General features: G+C 40.4%; 1 protein-coding gene across 2 annotated transcripts in view; it reads right to left on the minus strand.

Moving 5' to 3' along the window:
• The window catches only part of HIVEP1 (HIVEP zinc finger 1), a 121,603-nt gene that overhangs the window by 40,347 nt on the left and 60,676 nt on the right, over window positions 1-20,580 (minus strand). For both annotated transcript variants that reach the window (XM_062490807.1, XM_062490751.1), the window contains one exon: window positions 10,822-10,875. In XM_062490807.1, coding sequence (XP_062346791.1) covers window positions 10,822-10,875 — 54 coding nt within the window. The remainder of the gene's footprint in view (window positions 1-10,821; window positions 10,876-20,580) is intronic.

The raw sequence follows: 20,580 nt of genomic DNA on the forward strand, positions 1-20,580 counted from the left end.
ATGACACACATTAAATGAAACACAAGATTCGATACTGATCAAGATTTCCCACTATTATGGTGTAAGAAACCAGCAGAGGCTGAACCACTGTGAAGTTTAATAGGACTTGACATTGAATGACAGAGGAAAAGCAATGCAAACACAGCAGACACTGACAGCATAGGCTATGGTTAATGCCTAACTACACACATGAAATGGCAATGTATGAACATTCAGCAAGGGCATATAGTACAGGATTTTAAACATCCTGAAAAAAATGTAAATGTTTGCCATATTAAGTAGCCTTATGGTATTAATGCACTGGCTCCCTCTGCATTATAGCTCTTTAACAGCTCTGTATTCCTAATCTACACAGAATCCTTCATACTAATATAAGAAAGGTAATCACATTTTAAGTGCTGTTAAGATAAAGCAGCACATTGACTATATTGACTATGAGTACAGATCAAGACAACGCTATGATAACTCACATCACCAGCAATCACAGCCTGAGAAATTCTTCCTTGCTGGGCACTCCAAAGACAAGCAAAAGGACAGGATGACTCCCAAAAGGCATATTAATGAGCTCCCAATCAAAGCCAAAGCAGAAACCAGTTCCATCTAATTATCCATGTAAAAATAAAAGCTGCTTAAATATAAATTGTTAAAGCAAGTACACTGCCAGAAATTAACTAAAATAGCTCAGGGATACCCGGAAATTTTCCTTGAGTGTCAGGCAATGTTATCAACAGTTTCATAACTAAAGTACCTGTCTGTAATTTAAGGATGTCCAATTGTTACTGGAAAGTTAGGATTTGGCTAGCAAATCATAAGAACAACTTGCACCTCTAACACCGCTTAAGAAAAAAAACCATGGAAACATGACAGACATGCTCATGAAACAGCAGTCAGTTTTGGGGGTTTTCAGCAGAGAGCAACTGCTACATGGTCAGCTGAGACACTGAATACAAAATATCCAAACAGAAGCCTGTGGAGAAAAAACAGAAATGGAAGGAACAAGATGTTAACTAAGCCATCCTTGCACAAAATGATGTTCAAACAGAAAAAGCTCCTTAGTCAACATCCTCTGCATTTGTTTAACATAATCTTTCATTTGAAAAGTGGGGATCAAATGGAGCAATTTCCATACTGCCTGTAGCAACTCACTAGGAATGAAGAGCAAGAAAGAGTTCACATGTAACAACCTTATTTAAAGACAGAGAAAGGAATAGGAGGTTTGGCAAAGAGCGTAGGAAAAGTCCCTTACAGCAGGTCTTTCTTTCTTTTGGGGCTAAATGGTGCTGTGAACAGGACAAAAGTAGAGTAAAAGTCCAAACCAAGGAATATCCAGACTGTGGAAACTGGCTTTGTCATGCTGCAGGTGGCAATTATGCTCTCCCCAGGGTAGGTTTGCTTCAGCATCAGTGGGAAGAAGCTCCCGATTCTGAGACCTCCAAGCTACTCAGAGTCCTTCCCCCAGCTTCACCTGCCCTTTATCCACAAATGTGAACAGTCTCTTATTGCCCTCTCACACATCTCACACACAGGTTCAAGGAGATTCCTAGGAAAGGCTCCACCCAGGTCAGCCCATAAGTATGTAGTTATTAGAGAGTGGTACATTTTATCCAACTCATCACTTATCATCCATTTATATATTATATTTTCCCTTCCAAAGCAGACCAAAGAAAACTAACAACTCCCTGAGCTAAAGGAGTATCAGGAAAGTATGAAAAAAACCCACTCATTACTCATATGCAAGGCAGACTACAAGGAAGCTAACAAGTAAAAACCTTGCATTTCCACAACTGGCTTGCTCCCAGTTCATATCAACTAAAATTAGCACCCTATTGAATTTACTACGCGCGTGTGCGTAGGTATGCTCTCAAATTAGCCAGTTTGTTAGCTCAGCATCCTCCCACCACAAAAATGAGCTTGTTCTGGCCTCAGATTCTATAAAGTTGAAAGAAATCCTTCTATTCATTAAAGCAGGACTAAGCTCAAAATGTTGCTGCGTCTGAAAACATAGCCACCGATTTAACAATGTACTATACAGTGGATTTGGAATAGATACTTTCCATTTACTTTCATGAGGAAGATGCTTTTCCAATGATTGTTTTATAATGTTAATTTGCAAAATGTCCCTTTGAAAATTTTACTTGCAGGTTGGAATCGCTTTTGCTGAATTGTCACTCAGAAAATTTGCCATACTGTCAGGAGAAGTCAAAATACTGTTACTTTATTATCTCATTAATGCTTCAACCAAGTTCTCACAATAGCTTCAAAGAATGAATTTCAATTTAAAACTGTAAATCTGTTTGTCTGCCTGTCAAAACAACACCAGCCCTTGCTACGTCTAGCACCAGCAATGGATATACCAAGCAGATTTCATCTGCTGGTAGTCTAAACTAAATGTACTAACCGAAGAAAATTAAAATAGAAATACCAGATACATTGACTCACAATGCAGGAGGTTTACAGGAGCCAGAAAACTTCCCTGGGTTAAGCCCATATTCTAACATTGTGTCTCAGAGCACAGAACATGCAAGCATCTCAATTTTTATCAGTTTGCCCCCACTGGCTAAGTGGGGACATCAAAATGTACTTAACTGTTGAAGACAAGAACAAAGAAAATGAGGTTAAATGCTATCAGAGCCTATTTCTGTTCCCACAGAAATCAGGAGTTTTCTCTCTGTTCTTTGTGGGCACAAACCCCTGCATTCAATGTGCCTGAAGACAGAAAGAACCTTTCAAGTTGTCACTGTTGTTACTAGCAGCACTGCTCCTTCAATATGAAAACATCAGAGATTTTAAGAATAGATGTGACTTTTATGAAAACGTGACATCTTCTATGACATGAGCGATAGACACGAACAGTGCCTTCATTAAGCCAATCATAGATGTCTGAGCTGATGTAAATATTTTAGGAAGACATTTCAGTCTTGAATTAAAGCCTTATAGATTGACACACAGAGAACAATTTAAATAAACTACCTCTCAGCTGTACTGACGTATTTAAATGCAGATACAAGTACCTGATGAAATCAGGTATCAGGAAAATGCACAAGTGAATTGCTTGAAATCTCACTGCTAAGTGGTAGTTTTGAACACTTGGAAAGTAAAAGCTAGGTAGTTCTGGTGTATGTCAAAAAATAAAAAAGCTAATCCTCTCACCAGCATTAAGTAACAAACACAACATTACTGTAACTTGCAATTTTTGTAGATTATATACTCCCATTTAGAATGACTGTATTTCTAGCCCATGGGGCTGCTGAAGATAAGGATGAAAAGATGAAAAAAATAAAATGAAACTTTGGATCTCAGTTATGTACCTTGCCCAAGAGTAATGCAGTTTCCTACAAATACAAAACTGAAAGAAAATGTTTTGGACTAATGATAGCACATTGATAGTACATAGCTTCTGTGTCTGTGAACCTCCTGGAAATATTCAGAGAAACATCTGTGGAGGATGACATCACACTAAGCTAGTAAATCAAAACACATAAATTGTTTAGCATCACATTTCCAGATTTTTGTTTGATATCTCCCCTTATTCCACTTCCTAATTCCCCCAAGTGAAAGAATACAGTATTGACTGCAGCTGTCTGGCTGTGTTTAATGCCAGGTTTGATGAGCCTTTGAGCAACACAGTCTAGTGAAAGGTATTCCTGCCCATGGCAGGGGTTTTGGAAGAGGCTAGAATTAGATGATCTTTAAGATCCCTTCCAAAACAAACCATTCTACGATTCTGTGATAGCCTAGGGAGCAGGGCACATCACCAGCATGCAGTGCTCCCACCTGCTATTTTGGAGAGGTGTAGTGGCAAAAAGCAGGAATGGGAGTGTCTATGAGGAGGGGAGAGGAGGGAAGGGACCTGGATGCTCCTTTGGGGCCAGATGGTGGGCTGGTGAGAGTTGTCTGTAAGCTGGGACATGACAACATGAAAACAGCAGTTATCTTTAAGATAAGACAGATGCAATGATTTGTTTTTCTAACCAGAATGCCGGTATATTCATAATAATTTATTTCAAATTCCCTCTAGAATTTTGTCAACAACATGCATTCACTTAACAAGAGGGATAATAAAGGGGGAAGGGTTTGCAAGAACTCTGAAGATACAAAATATGTCTACCACAGATCTGAGGCAGAACATATATTTGTGAACTAAAGTCTCATGCACGCATTTATAAAGACAAAACTTCTCACTCAAATCTCAGTGCTGTTCAGTTTACTAGAAAAATAACATTCCAGTTAAAAAAACAGCAGATGGGCAAACAAGGTAAAGGGCATTTAATTTTGGTTGCCTCTCCTTCATGCCAACACACTGCCTTGAAGGGACTGCAAGTGTGGGAGGGTAACATATGTGCATGTGGATTGTGCATCTCAGAGACTATTTGGTGGTGAACGCAATCTCTCCTTTCTTTTCTCTTTCTACACACAACAGCTCAAAGGTCCACTCACTCCATGGGTGGTTCCACACAGCTATACTGGGACTGAAGGAAGCAAATGGAGAATCATGTTCTGCACACAAGCAGTGATTACAGATCCACTCCACCAAACACTGCTTCAACCTTTAGGCATCAGAGACAGATCAGCACCCACTGAAAATGATGATGAAGGCTTCAGGCAGCTCCGTGACAGTGGCTGGAAATAAAGGTGTACTTCAACAGCACCCCAGAAGTTGCTTGGACCTTCCTGGAGTCCAAACTAGGGCTCTGAATGGTTCAGCTGAGGTGGTTTCTCAGTGAGCACTGACAGAACCTCCGGACATTTGAACAATCACTGATCAAGTCAAGCAAAACTCTCAAACCTGCCAACAATATTTCTGTATCTCAAGATACTCATGAAGAGACTCTACTAATATCAAAGCATAAGACTCTGGAAAGACAGCTGATCTGAGTGAAGTTCTGATACTGTCTTATGGACAAATGGTGTGGTATGTCTGAAAGAGAATGCTATCTTCAAGACAGATCAGCCAGAACTGGCCTCTGGAATAAGTGAGAGCAACTTAGAAATTCATCTTCACAGACCAGAAAGTGAACAGCTATGCTGAGGATCTGAAACCGATGACACAGAAGAGTGAACAGCTTAGAATTTAAATTCCTGCATCTCCAGCTGAAGGCAAGAAACTGAAAAAGTTCTGTAAGGACTGTGGAAAAGATGGGGTGAGAAACTACAGCAACTTGACTGATAGGCAAATGACAGACTCAAATAGGTGCTAAATAGACCTTAGCACAGACCCTTTAACTCAAGTTTAACTCAAGTGGGTACTCCAAAATGACTACTCATTATCAGAACTGGCAAAATGCAAGGGACCAACATAATGTACTCATCTGAAAGGTACATAACAGCTTATTCCTTTCTGATATTTACAGCATTGCCTTTTCTTAAGTGGAGATTAGGAGTGCTGCAACAAACTGAGCCACCAGAACATGGATGCTCCTCATTCATGCTATGGAGCACAGACCTTGAAGGAAAGGTGATATTCAAGATGTAACTATTCCCATGCTTTGAATAAAGTCAGCTGCAACTGTTGAGGTAGCATGCAATATAAAGCCTCAAATCCATGACAGGGGAAAAAAAAAAGGCTTTTCCTTGAAGCTAGACAGAGAGATACCTTTCTGGGAAGAAATCAGAAGAGACTGGCAGCTGCCTGCATACCTTTAAGAAGGTCTGGAAGTACCAGCTCAGGATGGATTTGTTATACCATATACAGCCTGCAGAGACAATCAGTAATCTGTTTAAAATTTTACCTATTGAATAGGTACAGACACTACATCTATGTCTTGTTTTCCTGCATGTGCTCATTATGGCTAGGATAGAGCTAATTTTCTTCACAGTATGAGACTGTGTTTTGGATTTGTGCTGAACACAGGGTTGGTAACAGGGATGTTCTCATTACTCCTGACCAGGGCTTGCACTGTGTCAGGGCCTTTTCTGCTCCTCACACCTCCCCACCAGTGAGTGGGCTGGGGCTGCACAAGGAGCTGGGAGGTGACACAGCCAGGACAGCCAACCCCAGCTGACCCAAGGGGTATTCCACACCATATGGCATCATGCCCAGCATATAAAGCTGGGGGGAAAAGGAGGAAAGGAGGTGGACAGGAGGAATGATGTCATTTGTTACTGGACAAATGCCAGTGGACCTCTGCTCTCCTGGAGAGAGAGGAACACCTGCCTGCTGATAGGAAGTGGTGAATGAGTTACTAGTTTTGCTTTGCTTGAGTGTCTTTTGCTTTATCTGTTAAACTGTCTTCATCTCCATCCAGTTTTCTCACTTTTACTATTGTGATTCTCTCCCCCATCCCACTGTGGGAGATTGAGCGAGTAGCTGTGTGGGGCTTAGTTGCTAGCTGGGGTTAAACCTTGATACTGCAGAAAGTCAAAAACTCAATCAAACAATACGCAGCAGCTTATTCAGAGGGATGAATTCACACCTGACAAATGACCAGGACAGTCTACAAGTCTAAACTCCAGTGAGGTTGATGAACACATGCAAGTCTCCAGTCCATCCCAGACCACCCTGTGACGACACAGCAATAGCTACGAATGAGAAGGAGAATTAAGAAGTCCATCTTCCATCTTACCCAGAAATTTATCATTGATCCTTTTGTCTGTGACGTGGCAAGAAGCAGTTACCTGAAATGATGGAGTCCTAACAGTCCAAGAGACCCCAGGATTGGTGGGCAGTACAGAGTATACATCAGGCCATAGATGGTCCTTTTGGAAATCTTTCATGCATTTTCTGGCAAATATTGGTTCTGCTAAAGCTTGTCATGAACTTGAGTTCCCCAAACATTTTCAAAAGCAGAGAGATAGAGATTTAGGTGGCAGTCAGCCACCTGACACCAAGGTGACACCATTGCTGACACCAAGTATGGAGACAGCCAAGTTAGTTCCACTAGTCCTAAGGAATGTGATGATGGTGGTGGTGGTGCTGATGTACCTAGGACCCAGAGTGTTGTGACAGGCAAAGAACTGCTCCAGTGAATAAAGCAGGAGACAAAATGATTACAGCACTTCAGAGGCTGGACTGTTTCTGAGGATGACCAAATCAGATGCCTCTGTGGTGATCACAATCTGAGAGAACTTGACTTGTCTGGAAGGGAGAAGACAGAGAGATATCCTTGGAATGGCTTTCTTAGGAGAATGGCCACTGGCAGATCACAGATAAAGCAGTTGCATTCAACTGAATGCTTTCCAGCCCACAATATCCACTCAGTCCCACACAGCAAAAAACTTTCACTGCATTCCCAAGGAGAGACTTTGTATAGTTCAAGCTCATCATCCCTTCCAGATATTAAAGAACACCATGTGGAGCAAGACTTTCACTATCACACTAATTAAACCCTGTACATGAGTCAGAAGTTGAAATTCAGCCCCAAAGTAGGGGCACACCTAGGGTGTAAAAGAGCTTTGGCAGATGGCAGCAAAAATAAGAAGAAGCAGTTTCTCCTGCTGAAAAGTCAGAGTGGCAAGTGGGCAGCAGAGAAAAAATGAAAAAGCATGAGAATTACCCACCTTTCGCTCGATGAGCAGGAACCTGAGCACAGCCCCTAATGAACATGTTTCTGGTCTCAAGTGGTTATTTGAATCAAGGCCATTTGAATAATTTTAATAACTTCAAAAAATAAAAATGTGGTTGCACCTTTGTACTAAACAACCAAAATGCAAACTTGAAAACAATGTCTGCCCATTTGCTGTCTCATCTGTGCTTGAGTCCTACTCCAATTTGCACTTAATTGGATTAATATAGCTAATGGCAACATGAGGTGTTAAATACATGTATTTCTCTACTCAATTAAATTCAACTTAAATCCCACACATGTATAAAGCTATGACTGATCAGTGCACAGAGCTACTCAGTAGAAACTCAGCATGAATAAACTTATGAAAAACTCCTCCCCGCAAATACACTGTGCCACTGACAGCTCCTCTGACAGAGCAGCAGTTAACTTATGATAAATTCCACAAAATTACATTTCTTAATCATTTCAGACAGGAAATAAACAAATCTAAAGTGATCTAGATGATTAATTAACCAAGAGGAAAAATATACAATCATACTTCACACAAATCTGTATACACTGGATTGTGATTTATAATAACTTATGTGAATATATGCATATTTTTGTTTACTTGTTTAGCTCAAAACATGTATTTTCTTTTTTCAGCAGCCTTCAGAGTCTAAAGCTTCAAATAAAGAATTTTGTTCCCTTCATATTACCAAGAATGTGATGTATTCAGGCATTTAAGAAAATAAAATACCCCACAGTGGCAGAGGACAGTTTTAATTTTAAAAGAGTAACTTTATTACCTCAATTATTTCTATATCATTTTTCAATGTAAAAATTTATTTTTCAATTTCCAGCCATAAGTATTTAGGCCAGAGGCCAAAAATTAAGCCAAATCTCTCTTTGATTCTGAGATGCTTGAAAGCTGAGTGCTACCACCACATAAATCTTTGTAACCCCATCCCTTCCAGAGTACATTGCTAAGTTTACCCTAGATAATTTATCTTCCTCTATGAAAAGATTTTACTGGGCCACATGTGAGAACAAATGTCTGAAAGCAGAGGTTAGCTTTGCCTTCAGCTTGAACACGTCCATCCCAAAAAAATCATCCAGAGCAGTGTTACTTTTGTGAGATTGACAGCAACAAGAACAGACAGCTGTACCTTATGTGCCAAATTTTTCACGTTTTGATGACAGTACCACTTATCTATGATACAACCAAATAGAAATATGTAAGAGATACCCAATAGAAGGTCTAGTTTGTTTAAAAGTCTCTGCAAACATTTGAAGGTCTGCTATCTAGCCACTTATGTTTTATCTCTTCCACCTTTTACAAATACATAGAGCAGCATCACAGTCCTGGTACTCATATGAGACATTTTATATTAAACATCTTGAAATATGAAACCAGCTACAAGTTCAGAGAGAAGAAAGCTGAGCAAAATATGGACAAGATTAATAAAATCATGAAGGCAGTGGATAAGGTGACTGCAGAACTGCTATTTAATGATTCACAGCGCTTGAGTTAGGGCACACCTGTTGAAAACGGAAGAAAAATTGGAAACTGAGGAGAAAAGATAAAACCACATATTTTTAATGTCATTGCTAGTGAAGTGCTGCAGTCTGCTGCCAGAAAATGCTGGGTGCAAACAGCATTTAATCAACTGTACTCATAGATAACAGCTCCATGAATGTCTAAATAATAAAGGGATGAGACAGACATCCCTAAATTCAATGCGTGTAGACTTCATAAGGGGAAGAGGCTAAAGAAAGCAGCCAGGCTTATGTGGTGTCCTTAAACAGTATGTCCTACTCCCTTCACTGGAGGCCTAATGCTGGGTTGGAGAGATAGACCCTGCTGAGATCCACTTGGGTATGTATTCTGCTCTAATCTTCAAAAAATTTTGAAGTTCATTGTTTTGAAAGATAATAAACCTTCCAGGACAGAGAATCAACAAGTTACAACACTGTTCACAGAGACGTCACGGGCCAGATGACAGTTCGCTACCACTGAGAGCTGAATGCCTACCCAGAAAAAGCCAAAGCACTGACACCAGGTACTAGAAAATATCTCATCTGCCAAATCCAGCAGCCCAAGAGAAGTGAGCTGCTGCTCCATGCCCCCAGGTCCAACCAGCAGCAAGGCTTAAAATGTTTTCCCAAGAGGGACATATACACTGATCAAACACACATATGTCATACATACATAAATATATTTGGCTGGACACACAGATCCTGGACAGGCTCTCTGAGCACTCCTACCTCAGCCTGCTCCTTGATTTGGCTAAGCAGGGCAAAGGTCCACTAATGGAAATATATCTGTGTATCCAAGGTAGATCTCACCAGCAGCTTGGCTCAGAAGCTCAGTCTGCCCAGTAGCCACCCCTGGATCCCAGACTCCTCAGTTGCTGCACCTAGACATATCAGCCCAGAGAGTTGCAGCCCCATTCCAGTTGCTGGTACAGAGCACTACACAATCCCCAAAAGCTTTTCCCCTGCATCCCTCAAGGTGTCCCACACTCCCAGCCAGCAACACTGCTAGTCCCAAAAGTGAACTGCAGAGCTGTTCCCTGACTGCGCAGGGTGACAGTTTCACTCCTGGACACAGGCTGGGGTTCTACAGGCACAGGCCTGAGAGGAGACTGGGCAGGATCGCTCTTTCTCTGAGTCCTTAATTTGGGTTTCCTCTTGCCCCTGTGCTCCTCTAAGCTGTGGAGATGATCTCTTGTGCCTCTCCCATGATGGGCCCAGTAGTAACCTGGCAAAGTTCTGTTTGGGCTCCCCATTCTGTGTCTGGGCATCCTCATGGGATGCAGATGAGATTTATCACACAACCAAACATGTACCACTGCAGTCAGCCATTCTTGAAATGCAACGACTTTGCACCAGCTTTCTAAGCTCTAACACACATATTAAATCTGCCACAGGTCATCTGTTTCTTCGAATAAGATGTGATGATTAGCCTCCCTCCTCAGCATCTGTTGGAAATCATCACATATTGCTCACCATAAACCAAGTGTAGTTATTGACAATTAGGTAAATCACATAATGAACCAAGGGTTAGCACAGGCTGTGGTCAGCAGTGTGCATGTCCCTGATGCTACAGCTTCAGTGATCTCATCAAGGTCAAGGCAGCTACTTGAGTGGTTAAAACAAAGCCTTTGTGTCTCAGCTGAAGTGGGACACAGCCTCTGATCTGCAGACAGACATGCCTGGAGCCTCATCCAGTGTCCAGCCCAGCCAAGTCTTTTCACTGACACAGGAAGACTGGACCAGCCTCTAGGATCACGGTACTTTATTTTCTATTTTATTTTTTGGGGGATGTTATTACCTCTCTGTTGGTCTTCTGTTCCATTAAGTTGTTTTTGTGCTTCTTCAATTTTGTCTGCAAGAAAGAGAGGTCACTATTAAAATACATATATAAAAACTGGCAAGATTGCAGTAAGTCATTTACTGAAATCAGTCTTGAAATATCTGTTTATATTCAGGAGTGATAGCATTCATGTGTAACTATGTGGTACATTATGAGCAATACAACCATATAAAATTTTATCATGTTTTACCAGGGAGGCTATTGACATGTTAAATTACACAGAACCACAGAAAGAAAAGCACTGCCATTGCATCTGCAGTCAACAGCTAATCCCACTGTAGCTTCCTACCATCTATAATAATGCGTGCAGTCAGGGGACTCTTTGGAATAGGTATTACGGTGCATTACAGAGTATTTTAATACATTTTTGAAAAATGCTGTTAGAGCGAGTCAATGTTGCATTAAACCCAGCAAGAACAGCAAACAGGATTTGCTAAGTGAAGCAGTGGAGCCAATAATTTCACATGGGAGCATCAGGGGGCAAGTGGCAGCCCCCACCTTATTCCTCTGTGAAACACACACACACAGAGCAGGAGCAAAAGGAGGTCCTGAGTTTTTACAGGTCTTTGCAGTTCACCTGCCGCCCCTCAGACACACTGCTGCTGGAAGGAGAATTGTGCTTTGCCTGCTGTTGCATATAAGGTCCCATGGAAAGGGAGTCCTTGTTCTGCATGTGTGCATGTTTGCATGTGCAGAGCAAGAAAGCAAGAAAAGGTGCAACAGGAGTGAACAAAAATTTGAGACTGATTTTCTTAAGGTAGCAAACAGTCCTCTGAGTGGGTTCAGGATAAAAGGTTGTGTTGGCAAGAAGCAGCAGCACTGTAAGAGGCTGAGCTCTCTTTCTTGATGTTCTGAGCATCAAATTATGGCTTGATTGACCAAGATCTGAGCTTGGAAAGTAGCTTGTAGATGTAAATTATTATTTTCTAAAATACCTGTGAAAAGCTTTTTTCCTTGTACTAATTTTTTTCTTCTTTTCCCCTGGTGTGTTCAGGTTTTTTTAAACTAAATTGAAAGAACAGAATGTAATCCTAAATCTCACAGACTCTATTGGTACAACTCAAGAAACGCCAGACTTCATGGCTGCCATACACAGGAGGAGGATGATAGCTCTGCAAAGTCCTCACCTCTTTCTTTACAAGCATGGAGGTTTTATTCAGTTTGACTTTTACTCAGCCTTGCTATACAACACAAGGTTTCAAAAAATGGCTCTTTCCTCAACACAATTCTGAATAAGTGGGTTTAAATGACTTCTCTATTATTTATCAGGTGAATCATTCAAACATGTTGGAACCAATTGTTCACAGGTGAAGTCTGATATTGTTTCTCGATTATTTCCTTGATAGAACCAAATAATTAAAACTGAATCAAACCCTTCTAGCAGTTTTTAAGACTGAGTTTTGTCAAGCTCACTCTGATTCTGCATTTCTGTTTTTCAGAACAAGTACCAGGTTTCCTTTCTCATTAAAGCTCATTAATTTCTCTGTTGTACATTGTCCCAGAGAATGAACCAGAACATCTCACAACAGTGCTAACTGAGCAGACTGCCAGAGCTTCTCATGAGAAAGACTACCACTGCAATTTTAAAAGCCAAATTTCTTCCTGCTTCCCCTGGGGTTATTGAGACATGTATACTTACTTAAAGGAAAGTTTTATCACTTTTTTTTTTGTACTGACTTACTGGCTGCTGAAGACAAACAGCCCAAAAAGAGCCCAGTCCTTCACCCTCCCATTACCAAGTCAGTTATGCAGGCTTACTTTAAACACAGAAGACTCAATATTTAATGCTTTCCTGGATTAAATACTACATCTGAAATACTAAATGTGTTAATACATACTTTTTTTTGTATAGAAAGGGATATAAAGAACCACTTCCAACAAAAATAAGAGGAAATGTAAACAAAGCATATTTTATATACATGTACCACTAATACAATCAGAGGAAAATGTATCTAGCAATCTTACACAGATTTTTACAGTTTTTTCCACAGACTATTGCTTTACAGAAAGGTGATGGAATAAGCAATTTACAGAGCTGCAGGACAGCCCATAAAATATATTAACACACAGAAAGAAAAATAAATATCAACAAATTACCCATGTAATGGAGCTGTAGGTTTTACCAAAAGGCAACAAGAAATCAAACCTATAGTTTGGCTTTCAAACTCACTTCCCCTATGCTTAGAGATATATTTAATGCACAATATATGATGTTTCTGCTCTCAGAGTAAATGTTTTGTCAACAAAACTTACACCTAAGTACATAGACAACCGTAGTTTTATTATTAAAATAATTATCTGCATATTTCACATAAATGCTACAAGAAATATATGCATTTAAATTCACAATCATGTTACTTTTTGGAAAAAAAATTACTTAAATGTTTTGAAATTATGCTACCTGAGACTGACAGAAAGATTAAAGGCTCTGATCTCCTTAACTGAATACTATGTCTCTCTTATTGGAAAAAAAATCAGTTCCTCTCAGTTTTTTGTCCGACTGTAATCCCAAACAAAGAACCACAGATAACAGGAATAATAGATAGGTAAATAGGTGCTTGGTACACAGCCAGAAAATCTCCTACACTTCCTGCCTCTCCTGCTACGTTTTTCCCAAGGAGTTATATTTGCTGTGTACATTTCTTCATACCTGTGGAGTTATCTCTGTGCAGAACAGTTTTGAACGTTGTGAACACTGAAAAACCTTGGTGCTGGTGCTGGAAACCAAAAGCAGTGATCCATACTGCAAATGAGGTTTGGGTACTAAAATCAGTTTGGGGCTAAATGTTTCATGATGGCCAGCATCACACACTACCTGCTCTGGATACTGCACCAAGGCATGTCCAAACCATCGTACAAAATCTGCAGCAGCTGCTTCCCGCCCTGCCGCATTTTACGGCTACAGATCCTACACTGCCTGAAAAAACTGCTGTGTTTCAGGCTGGAGGGAAGAACTGTGTTATCCCTAAGGGACATGGAGCAGGTGGCAAGAGCAGGCTTAGAGCCAAGTACCCCAGCAACACCAAAAGGCAGCTTCCCCAGGTCTTCTGCCAACTCTCACGTACGCCAGCAATAACTTGCTAACTACATCAAATTTATATTATCCAGTCATCTCCTTCTACTGTGTGCCATTAAATTAGCTGTATGTCAAACATCTTAAGGAAAATTACTTCAGACAACACACCACATTCTGTCATAATTATATTATAGGTGTTCTAATGGTACACACCTTTAAAAACGCTTTATAAGCAAAAAAAAAACCACCACACAAAAATCATCTGCAAAGCCCAGGAGGAACTGAAAACCACGAAGTCCTCTATTTAATTGCAAATAATATTATCCAATTTAATAATTGTTTGGTTTAGTAATATTTCAGAATTAAAACTGTGATACTGTCTAACCTGAACATTTTACAAAGGAAACATTTCCTTATCGCTGGAATATTATCTACATCCACTAGGATAAGAAAAAGCCATTTAACTAATGGAAATTTCTAATACATGGCAGGCATGGCACCCTCTTCATTTCCCCTAAGTGCCAGAATAGTACATATCTTGACTACTTTACTGTAAGACCTATCCTAATGACCCCAAACTCAGCAGACAGACTCCTGGAGAAGCACACATCTAGAAGCAAATGACAGTGACAGAAACACTGAGTGAAGATGGGACACTTCTCACCAAGAACTTACTACAGGGGAAAATGTGGAGGCACAATGAAAGAGGAAATCATCACATGCATTGTTGTAGAGAATGGAGGTTCCATGTGACAGCTGTGTAATGAGCCACAGACCCAGCTCTTGGTTATCCCAGGCTGCCACAAAACTGCAAACTGTGGTGCATGCCACAAAACTGCAAACCACAAGTAGCATCATGTTAATAGTTTTATTTATTTATTATATATATAAATTATATTATATATATAAACACATACCTGTAAAAGAAAATGAAACAACATGTGCACAATGGCTTTTCTTACTCCAGCATGAAACCTCTTCATGTTATTCTCCAACACAGCTCTCCCAGCAGGTATCTGCTGTGTGGAAATATCATCAAATTCCTTGAGGTTTTAAATATATAAAGCAACTGTGCTTTCTAAGACTGCAAGGAAGAAGACTGGCATGCAGTAAAATATGCTTCTTGTTTTACACACCTCCTGCTGTGATAGATCATTACAAGAACACCAACAATCTGAATTAAATATGGTGGTGCTGTGGTGGGGTTTTAAACTAAGAAAGCAAACCAGATTTTTCAACAGCTTTACAGTCTCTATTTTTGCTCTTCGCTGAAAGATACAACCTCACATATTTTAATTAATTCACAAATAAAATGTAATTTACAGGGGTTTTTTTTCAAATATATTATCCATTAATATAAATAAAACCTTGAATATGTCTAATTTTCTATGTATTAGGTATGCATTACACATTTTCAGAAAGATTTTAAAGCCTTACTTATATGGTGAGTTAAAGAAAATAAAGGTTTAGGAATTTCAGCAGAGAAAGCCACAATACTGAAATGTGTGAGGCTGGCAAAATATACACCCAGTAACTTCTGACAGCAATTTCAACTGGAGTACGATATATTTTCTACTTGCATGTTTGTTTGTGGGTTTTGGTTTTTTTTTTTCATCTCTCTGTTCTTGTTTTTTGGTTTGTTTCCCCCCCCCCCACCCAAGTGTCCCTAGAGCAGCATAATGAAATGACTTTGTCCTGTTGAAGGAGTCACCCCACCCCATACAATGGCAACAGACAGAGGAATGAAGTCACTGAGGAAGACCTACTTTTAAGCCTCCAGGAAAGCATACAGGGGAGTGGTCGGTTGGAAAAGTTCATTAAGCTTCTGCAAAACACCTAAAGAGGAGTATTTTTCATTCCACATATTTGCAAGTGTCGGTATCACTGTAAATAGGGAAACTTTTCGGCTTCTAGTTTACTATGTACAATTGCTGCTCTAAAACAATAAAAAGAGTTTTGTTGTGTTTGGTATTTTAATCACAAATATTCTGTTTATGTTTTGTGTGGGTAAGTGGAAAACTACCAGATTTAGACCATTTTGGATGCTGAGAACAGGCTATGACATCAAAACTTCTAAAAATGCAAGCTTGTATCTTGCCTGAAAGGCTAGAGTTATATCTTCAAATATTTAACCAAAACAACTGGAAGAAAAATATCAGCATATTTTTCCCTTTAGTTAAAGACAAGAACAATTCTCAGGCCTTAGGCCTGAGTCATCCTAAAAATACCTCCTGCAAAACAGCTTCAGGTGGAAGCATATTTTCTTCTTGCTTTCTCATAAATCACACCCTCTTGCCTTACTGCATCAGAAGACATTTGAAAAGTAATTTAGAAAATCAGTCTGCATTGGTTTTAAGATGGACACAAAGAAAGATGTCACGTCAATTATTTTTTCTTGCATTGATCATCTAGATCAGGGGCAGAAAAGAAAAAGTGACAAAATATTCTTCAGCTGAAGTACATTAATGCAATCAGTCTGTACGCACTGGGCAGTATTACCGAAAACATTTGTCAGTGGGTTTTTATTTGGGAGGGAGAGGGGTATGCACAGCTTAAGAGAAACACTGATGCAAGTACAAAATTCTGCATTTTTTCACCACTACTTAAATTCACAGTGCAAGTGAAAAGAGGCCAAGTTCCTGCATGGAAACATCCATCTTCAGACTTCTGAAACCGGCCAGGCTAATGTGCAAATAACAAAGTGTTTTACATTTCATTGGATGAGAAGTACGAAAGCATTTATTATTAAATCAATTAAACAAAAAAATAAAAAAATACCCTGAGCACCAGATGACTGGTGCAGAGTGGCACATCTTATGAATCATAGAATGGTTTGGGTTGAAAATAGCCCTTAGAGATCATTTAATTCCAGCCCCCCAGCCACGGGCAAGGACACTTTCCGCTGGACCACTCAAAGCCCCCACCTGACCTGATCTTGAACATCTCCAGGGCTCAGACCTGATACAGAGGATGGGACCCCAGCCCCACATCCCATCTGAGCCATTTCACACCACCCCCAGAGGGGAGACCCACGCTCCAAGCAGCAGTGCCCATGCAGCAGAGGCAGGGCAGGAAGGGCAGCCACATGAAGCCAACGAAGGATGCAAAGATGATGCAAGCTTGGAGCATTTCCCAGATGGCAGGCTCCCTTGGCACAGGAGGCAGTGTTTAATCCCAAGGCACCCTGCCTGCAGCTGTGGGTACCCACCTGGGACTGGGTAGCATGCAGAAGCGCCCACGCTCCACTGCAAGGGGGATGTGATGCTTGTCTTTCCCTTTTGCTAGGAGGAGGAAAGGCTCTTTACAACCTGCTAAAACAAGAACGCCCTAATGTGTTTTGGTTAACTGAGATGAATCCCAAGACTTCCTTTAACCAGCTAATTAAGAAAAAAAAAAAAGAAGAACCCTAACCCCAAACCCCAGAGCCTTGTCTGTACATGGAGCCCATTAGGTTAACTGGGAGGCGGTGCAGCCAGTGGGATGCTGCCTCTTGCCTTTCCGTTCCTCGGGGAGCGCGTAGGCTTGGCAGGCCCCTGCACGTCCCCACACTGCAGGAGAGCATCCAAACCTGAAACCCAAGCAGCCAAGCCAGGGTCCTGACTGCACCCTGGGCACGGCAGCACTGCCCCTCTGTGCTGAAGAAGGGGACCCTGCACCCAGGGGTGCAGGGGCTGGCAGACACAGGTAGCTGAGGATGCCTTTGATGGCCCCAAGTTTCTACCACCGCCCTCCTGCCACAAAGCAAACACCTTCAAAGCTGGCAGACAGCAGCAAGAAGGCATTTCACAAAACCCACTGGACAAGGCACTCTTCTCACTCAGATTAAATCTGCTTTTAATTAGAAACTACTGTTATGTCCCCATACATTTCCTTTTTCCAGTTTAATGAGGAACACTCAAGATTAAAAGGAAGAGATCTGATGAGGAAAGACAGTCTCTTCATCTTTGTAATTTCATACTGTGGGAACTTGACGCTTTTTGCTGTATAGTTTGTTTTGTGGTTTCTCCTTTCCAGTTGGGGCTTAGAGAATCACAGCACCATGGCTTATTGAGTTGCCAAATGCTGAGCCTGATGACTGATAGCATGGATGTCCCCAGCCTATCAAAAATGCAAGGTGAAACAGATTAAACCTCAAGTTTGTCCAGTACTACTGGGTCTGAAGACTGTTTGTACAGCTGTAAGAGAGGGGGTAAAAAAGATCTCTTAAAAATTACGTAAACTTAAAACAACTAGTAGGGTGACGCAGCAGCAGTCATCCTATTAAGAACTTTATTTTTTAAACATCTAAAATGAGATTTTAAACAATTTAAAATGTTCTACTAGTCATTATAACCTTGACTAATGACCTGTTTTATCGGTTTTTCAGAAAAATTTGATGCATTTTCATTTTAATGTCAACTTTGAATGCTCATCATACTCCCTGCCATATAGAATTATTTGCATTTAAAAATGAAGAACTCATGACAGATACTTTGTACAACTCTGTTGAAAACAGAAAATTAAAATCCTTTTATTATTCTTAATCTTAAGAAAAAAAGAAGCTTGTATATTTGAAAATACAATCAATAATCTCCAATTTAGATTTGTATCAGCAATGATCTGCTGTAGTGTATATAAAGTAAAACAGTCAATGCAAAGGATGTATATAAATTAAATATAGAATGGCTTTATCCTTGCCATCGCATATATCGCTCAAATATGGTAAGGGCTCCTGATGAGGTTGGTAAGGTGTATGTGTATAAGTTACATAAGCACTGTGCATATGAACCCAAACTCTGTCCCTGTGTCATTTATTTGTGATGGGTCTTGTGTTTGTTTGTTTACATGATTTGAATTTTTATTATGAGGCTTTTAAACTCATTAAAAACAGCACAGGAGGGCGTGGGGAGGAAGAGAATTTTTGGATGACTGTCACCTTACAGAAGGATATAGCAAACAGCGAGGCACCTGTGGGGAGAGGCACAGTAGCTGCCAAGCATAAAATTTCAGAAGTGTAGGTGAAGTATCTTCAGAAATACCTCCTGCCTGGCACCTTCTCACCCTGCCTAAGCCAACCCACAAGGGTGGCTCTCCATGGCTAGTTCCTTCTCCACCTGCCCCACCAAGCCAGGTGATCCTGCATCCTGAGTGTGCTTCTGAGAGCACCCAGCTGAGCCGAGATAATTCCTACACACATTGTCTCCCTCCGGTACTGAATTACAAACACAAGTACTGATTGCATACCATTTGCATAGCTCCTAATTAGCCATCTAGCACAATAATTACCCCATTGCTATGCTGATCCTACGGCATTGTTCTGCCCCACTGCCGAATTTCAGCTGCCTACCTAGGACAGGGTGATTATTATCACTAAAATCTACATAATAATTACTTAACAGCCTCTAGGGTATTCACTATTCCAAGGCTCAGTTTTGGGTTTCTGGGTGTTTTTTCTATACCTAACTCAGTATCAGTGTTAGAAGTTAAAATATTAAAGCCACAAGTTACTCTAGTTCATCACCTTCTCCAAGCTGCAGCTAGGAGCACCTTCATACCTTCTGCACTGAGACAGGTTCCCCTTGCCAGGTTTACTGGCCTATGATCTGTTGTTCCCAAATTGGCAAAAGGTGTGGTTTTCAATATATATATATATATATATATATATATATACATACATACATATATTTAGAGTCTGACACAGAAATACAATAATGCCAGCGAAATAACTGAAACAAATAAAATAAAAAAAACCAACAAACCAAATCGGCAGCTTTTCCACTCACTGGAAACATGTCAAAATATAATATGTGGAGCCCAAAAGATTTCATTACATTCTGTATTTTCTCAAATACAGATCCAAAACCAAAGCAACAAGCAGTGGAGCCTGCCACTCCCCAGCCAAACAGGGGAAAAAGTTTCCATGTACCTTTCTGGTACTCCAAAAGCACTTGTTCTTGGCTGCATGGCTGGTGAGGGAGGGCTTGCCCAACACAGGAAGGCACAAAACTGGTTCAACAGGTAGAACAACACCAGGCGTTGGTGTTTCATCACCTGAGAACTGTGTAGAGGCTTTCTGCAAGTTCTCTGAGGGGTCAAACTTCTCTGTAATTTCTTCTTCTATTTCTGGTCTTCCTCAAACACTATCAAGTTTACAAGGCTGACATCAGGTAAGCAGATGCATTCAGCACAAGGAACCTACAACACCAACAACCCTGTTTATTGAGAGATTAATTTTCTTAAGCTTAGCATTTACCCTAAAAACAATCTCTTTACTGAGATTCTAAAGTGTCTACAGAAATGGTTTAAAATATAAGATCTTTGGTAGGACTTTGGATACTGAAGTTCTTATAATTACCTGATATAAAGATGGACAATAAATAGTACTGCAGGCTAAGGAAAAAGGAAGTTTTTGATGTCTAACAAAAAACTGAAACAAATCAAAAGTCCTGCCCAACATATTGCCTTGAGCAGCAGCCGACAGCATAACCAGAAGAGTAAGTTGAAGATTCTGAAACCAGGCAGCTCTGAAGTGAACCCCAGGAGCTGTTTTTTAAACTACATGGGCCCCACAGATTATTCCTACATTAGTTTCTCCAAGTATCATTTGAACCCTTGGGAGCTTTTCGTACTGAATCCATGTAAGCTTTTCACATCTTTCTTCAAACTTCAGATGGCCTCATCTTCTTAAATCATTCATTACATGAAAGCCATTCAATACACTT

Source organism: Cinclus cinclus, chromosome 1, assembly GCF_963662255.1.
Source record: "Cinclus cinclus chromosome 1, bCinCin1.1, whole genome shotgun sequence".
Classification (NCBI taxonomy): Eukaryota; Metazoa; Chordata; class Aves; order Passeriformes; family Cinclidae; genus Cinclus; species Cinclus cinclus.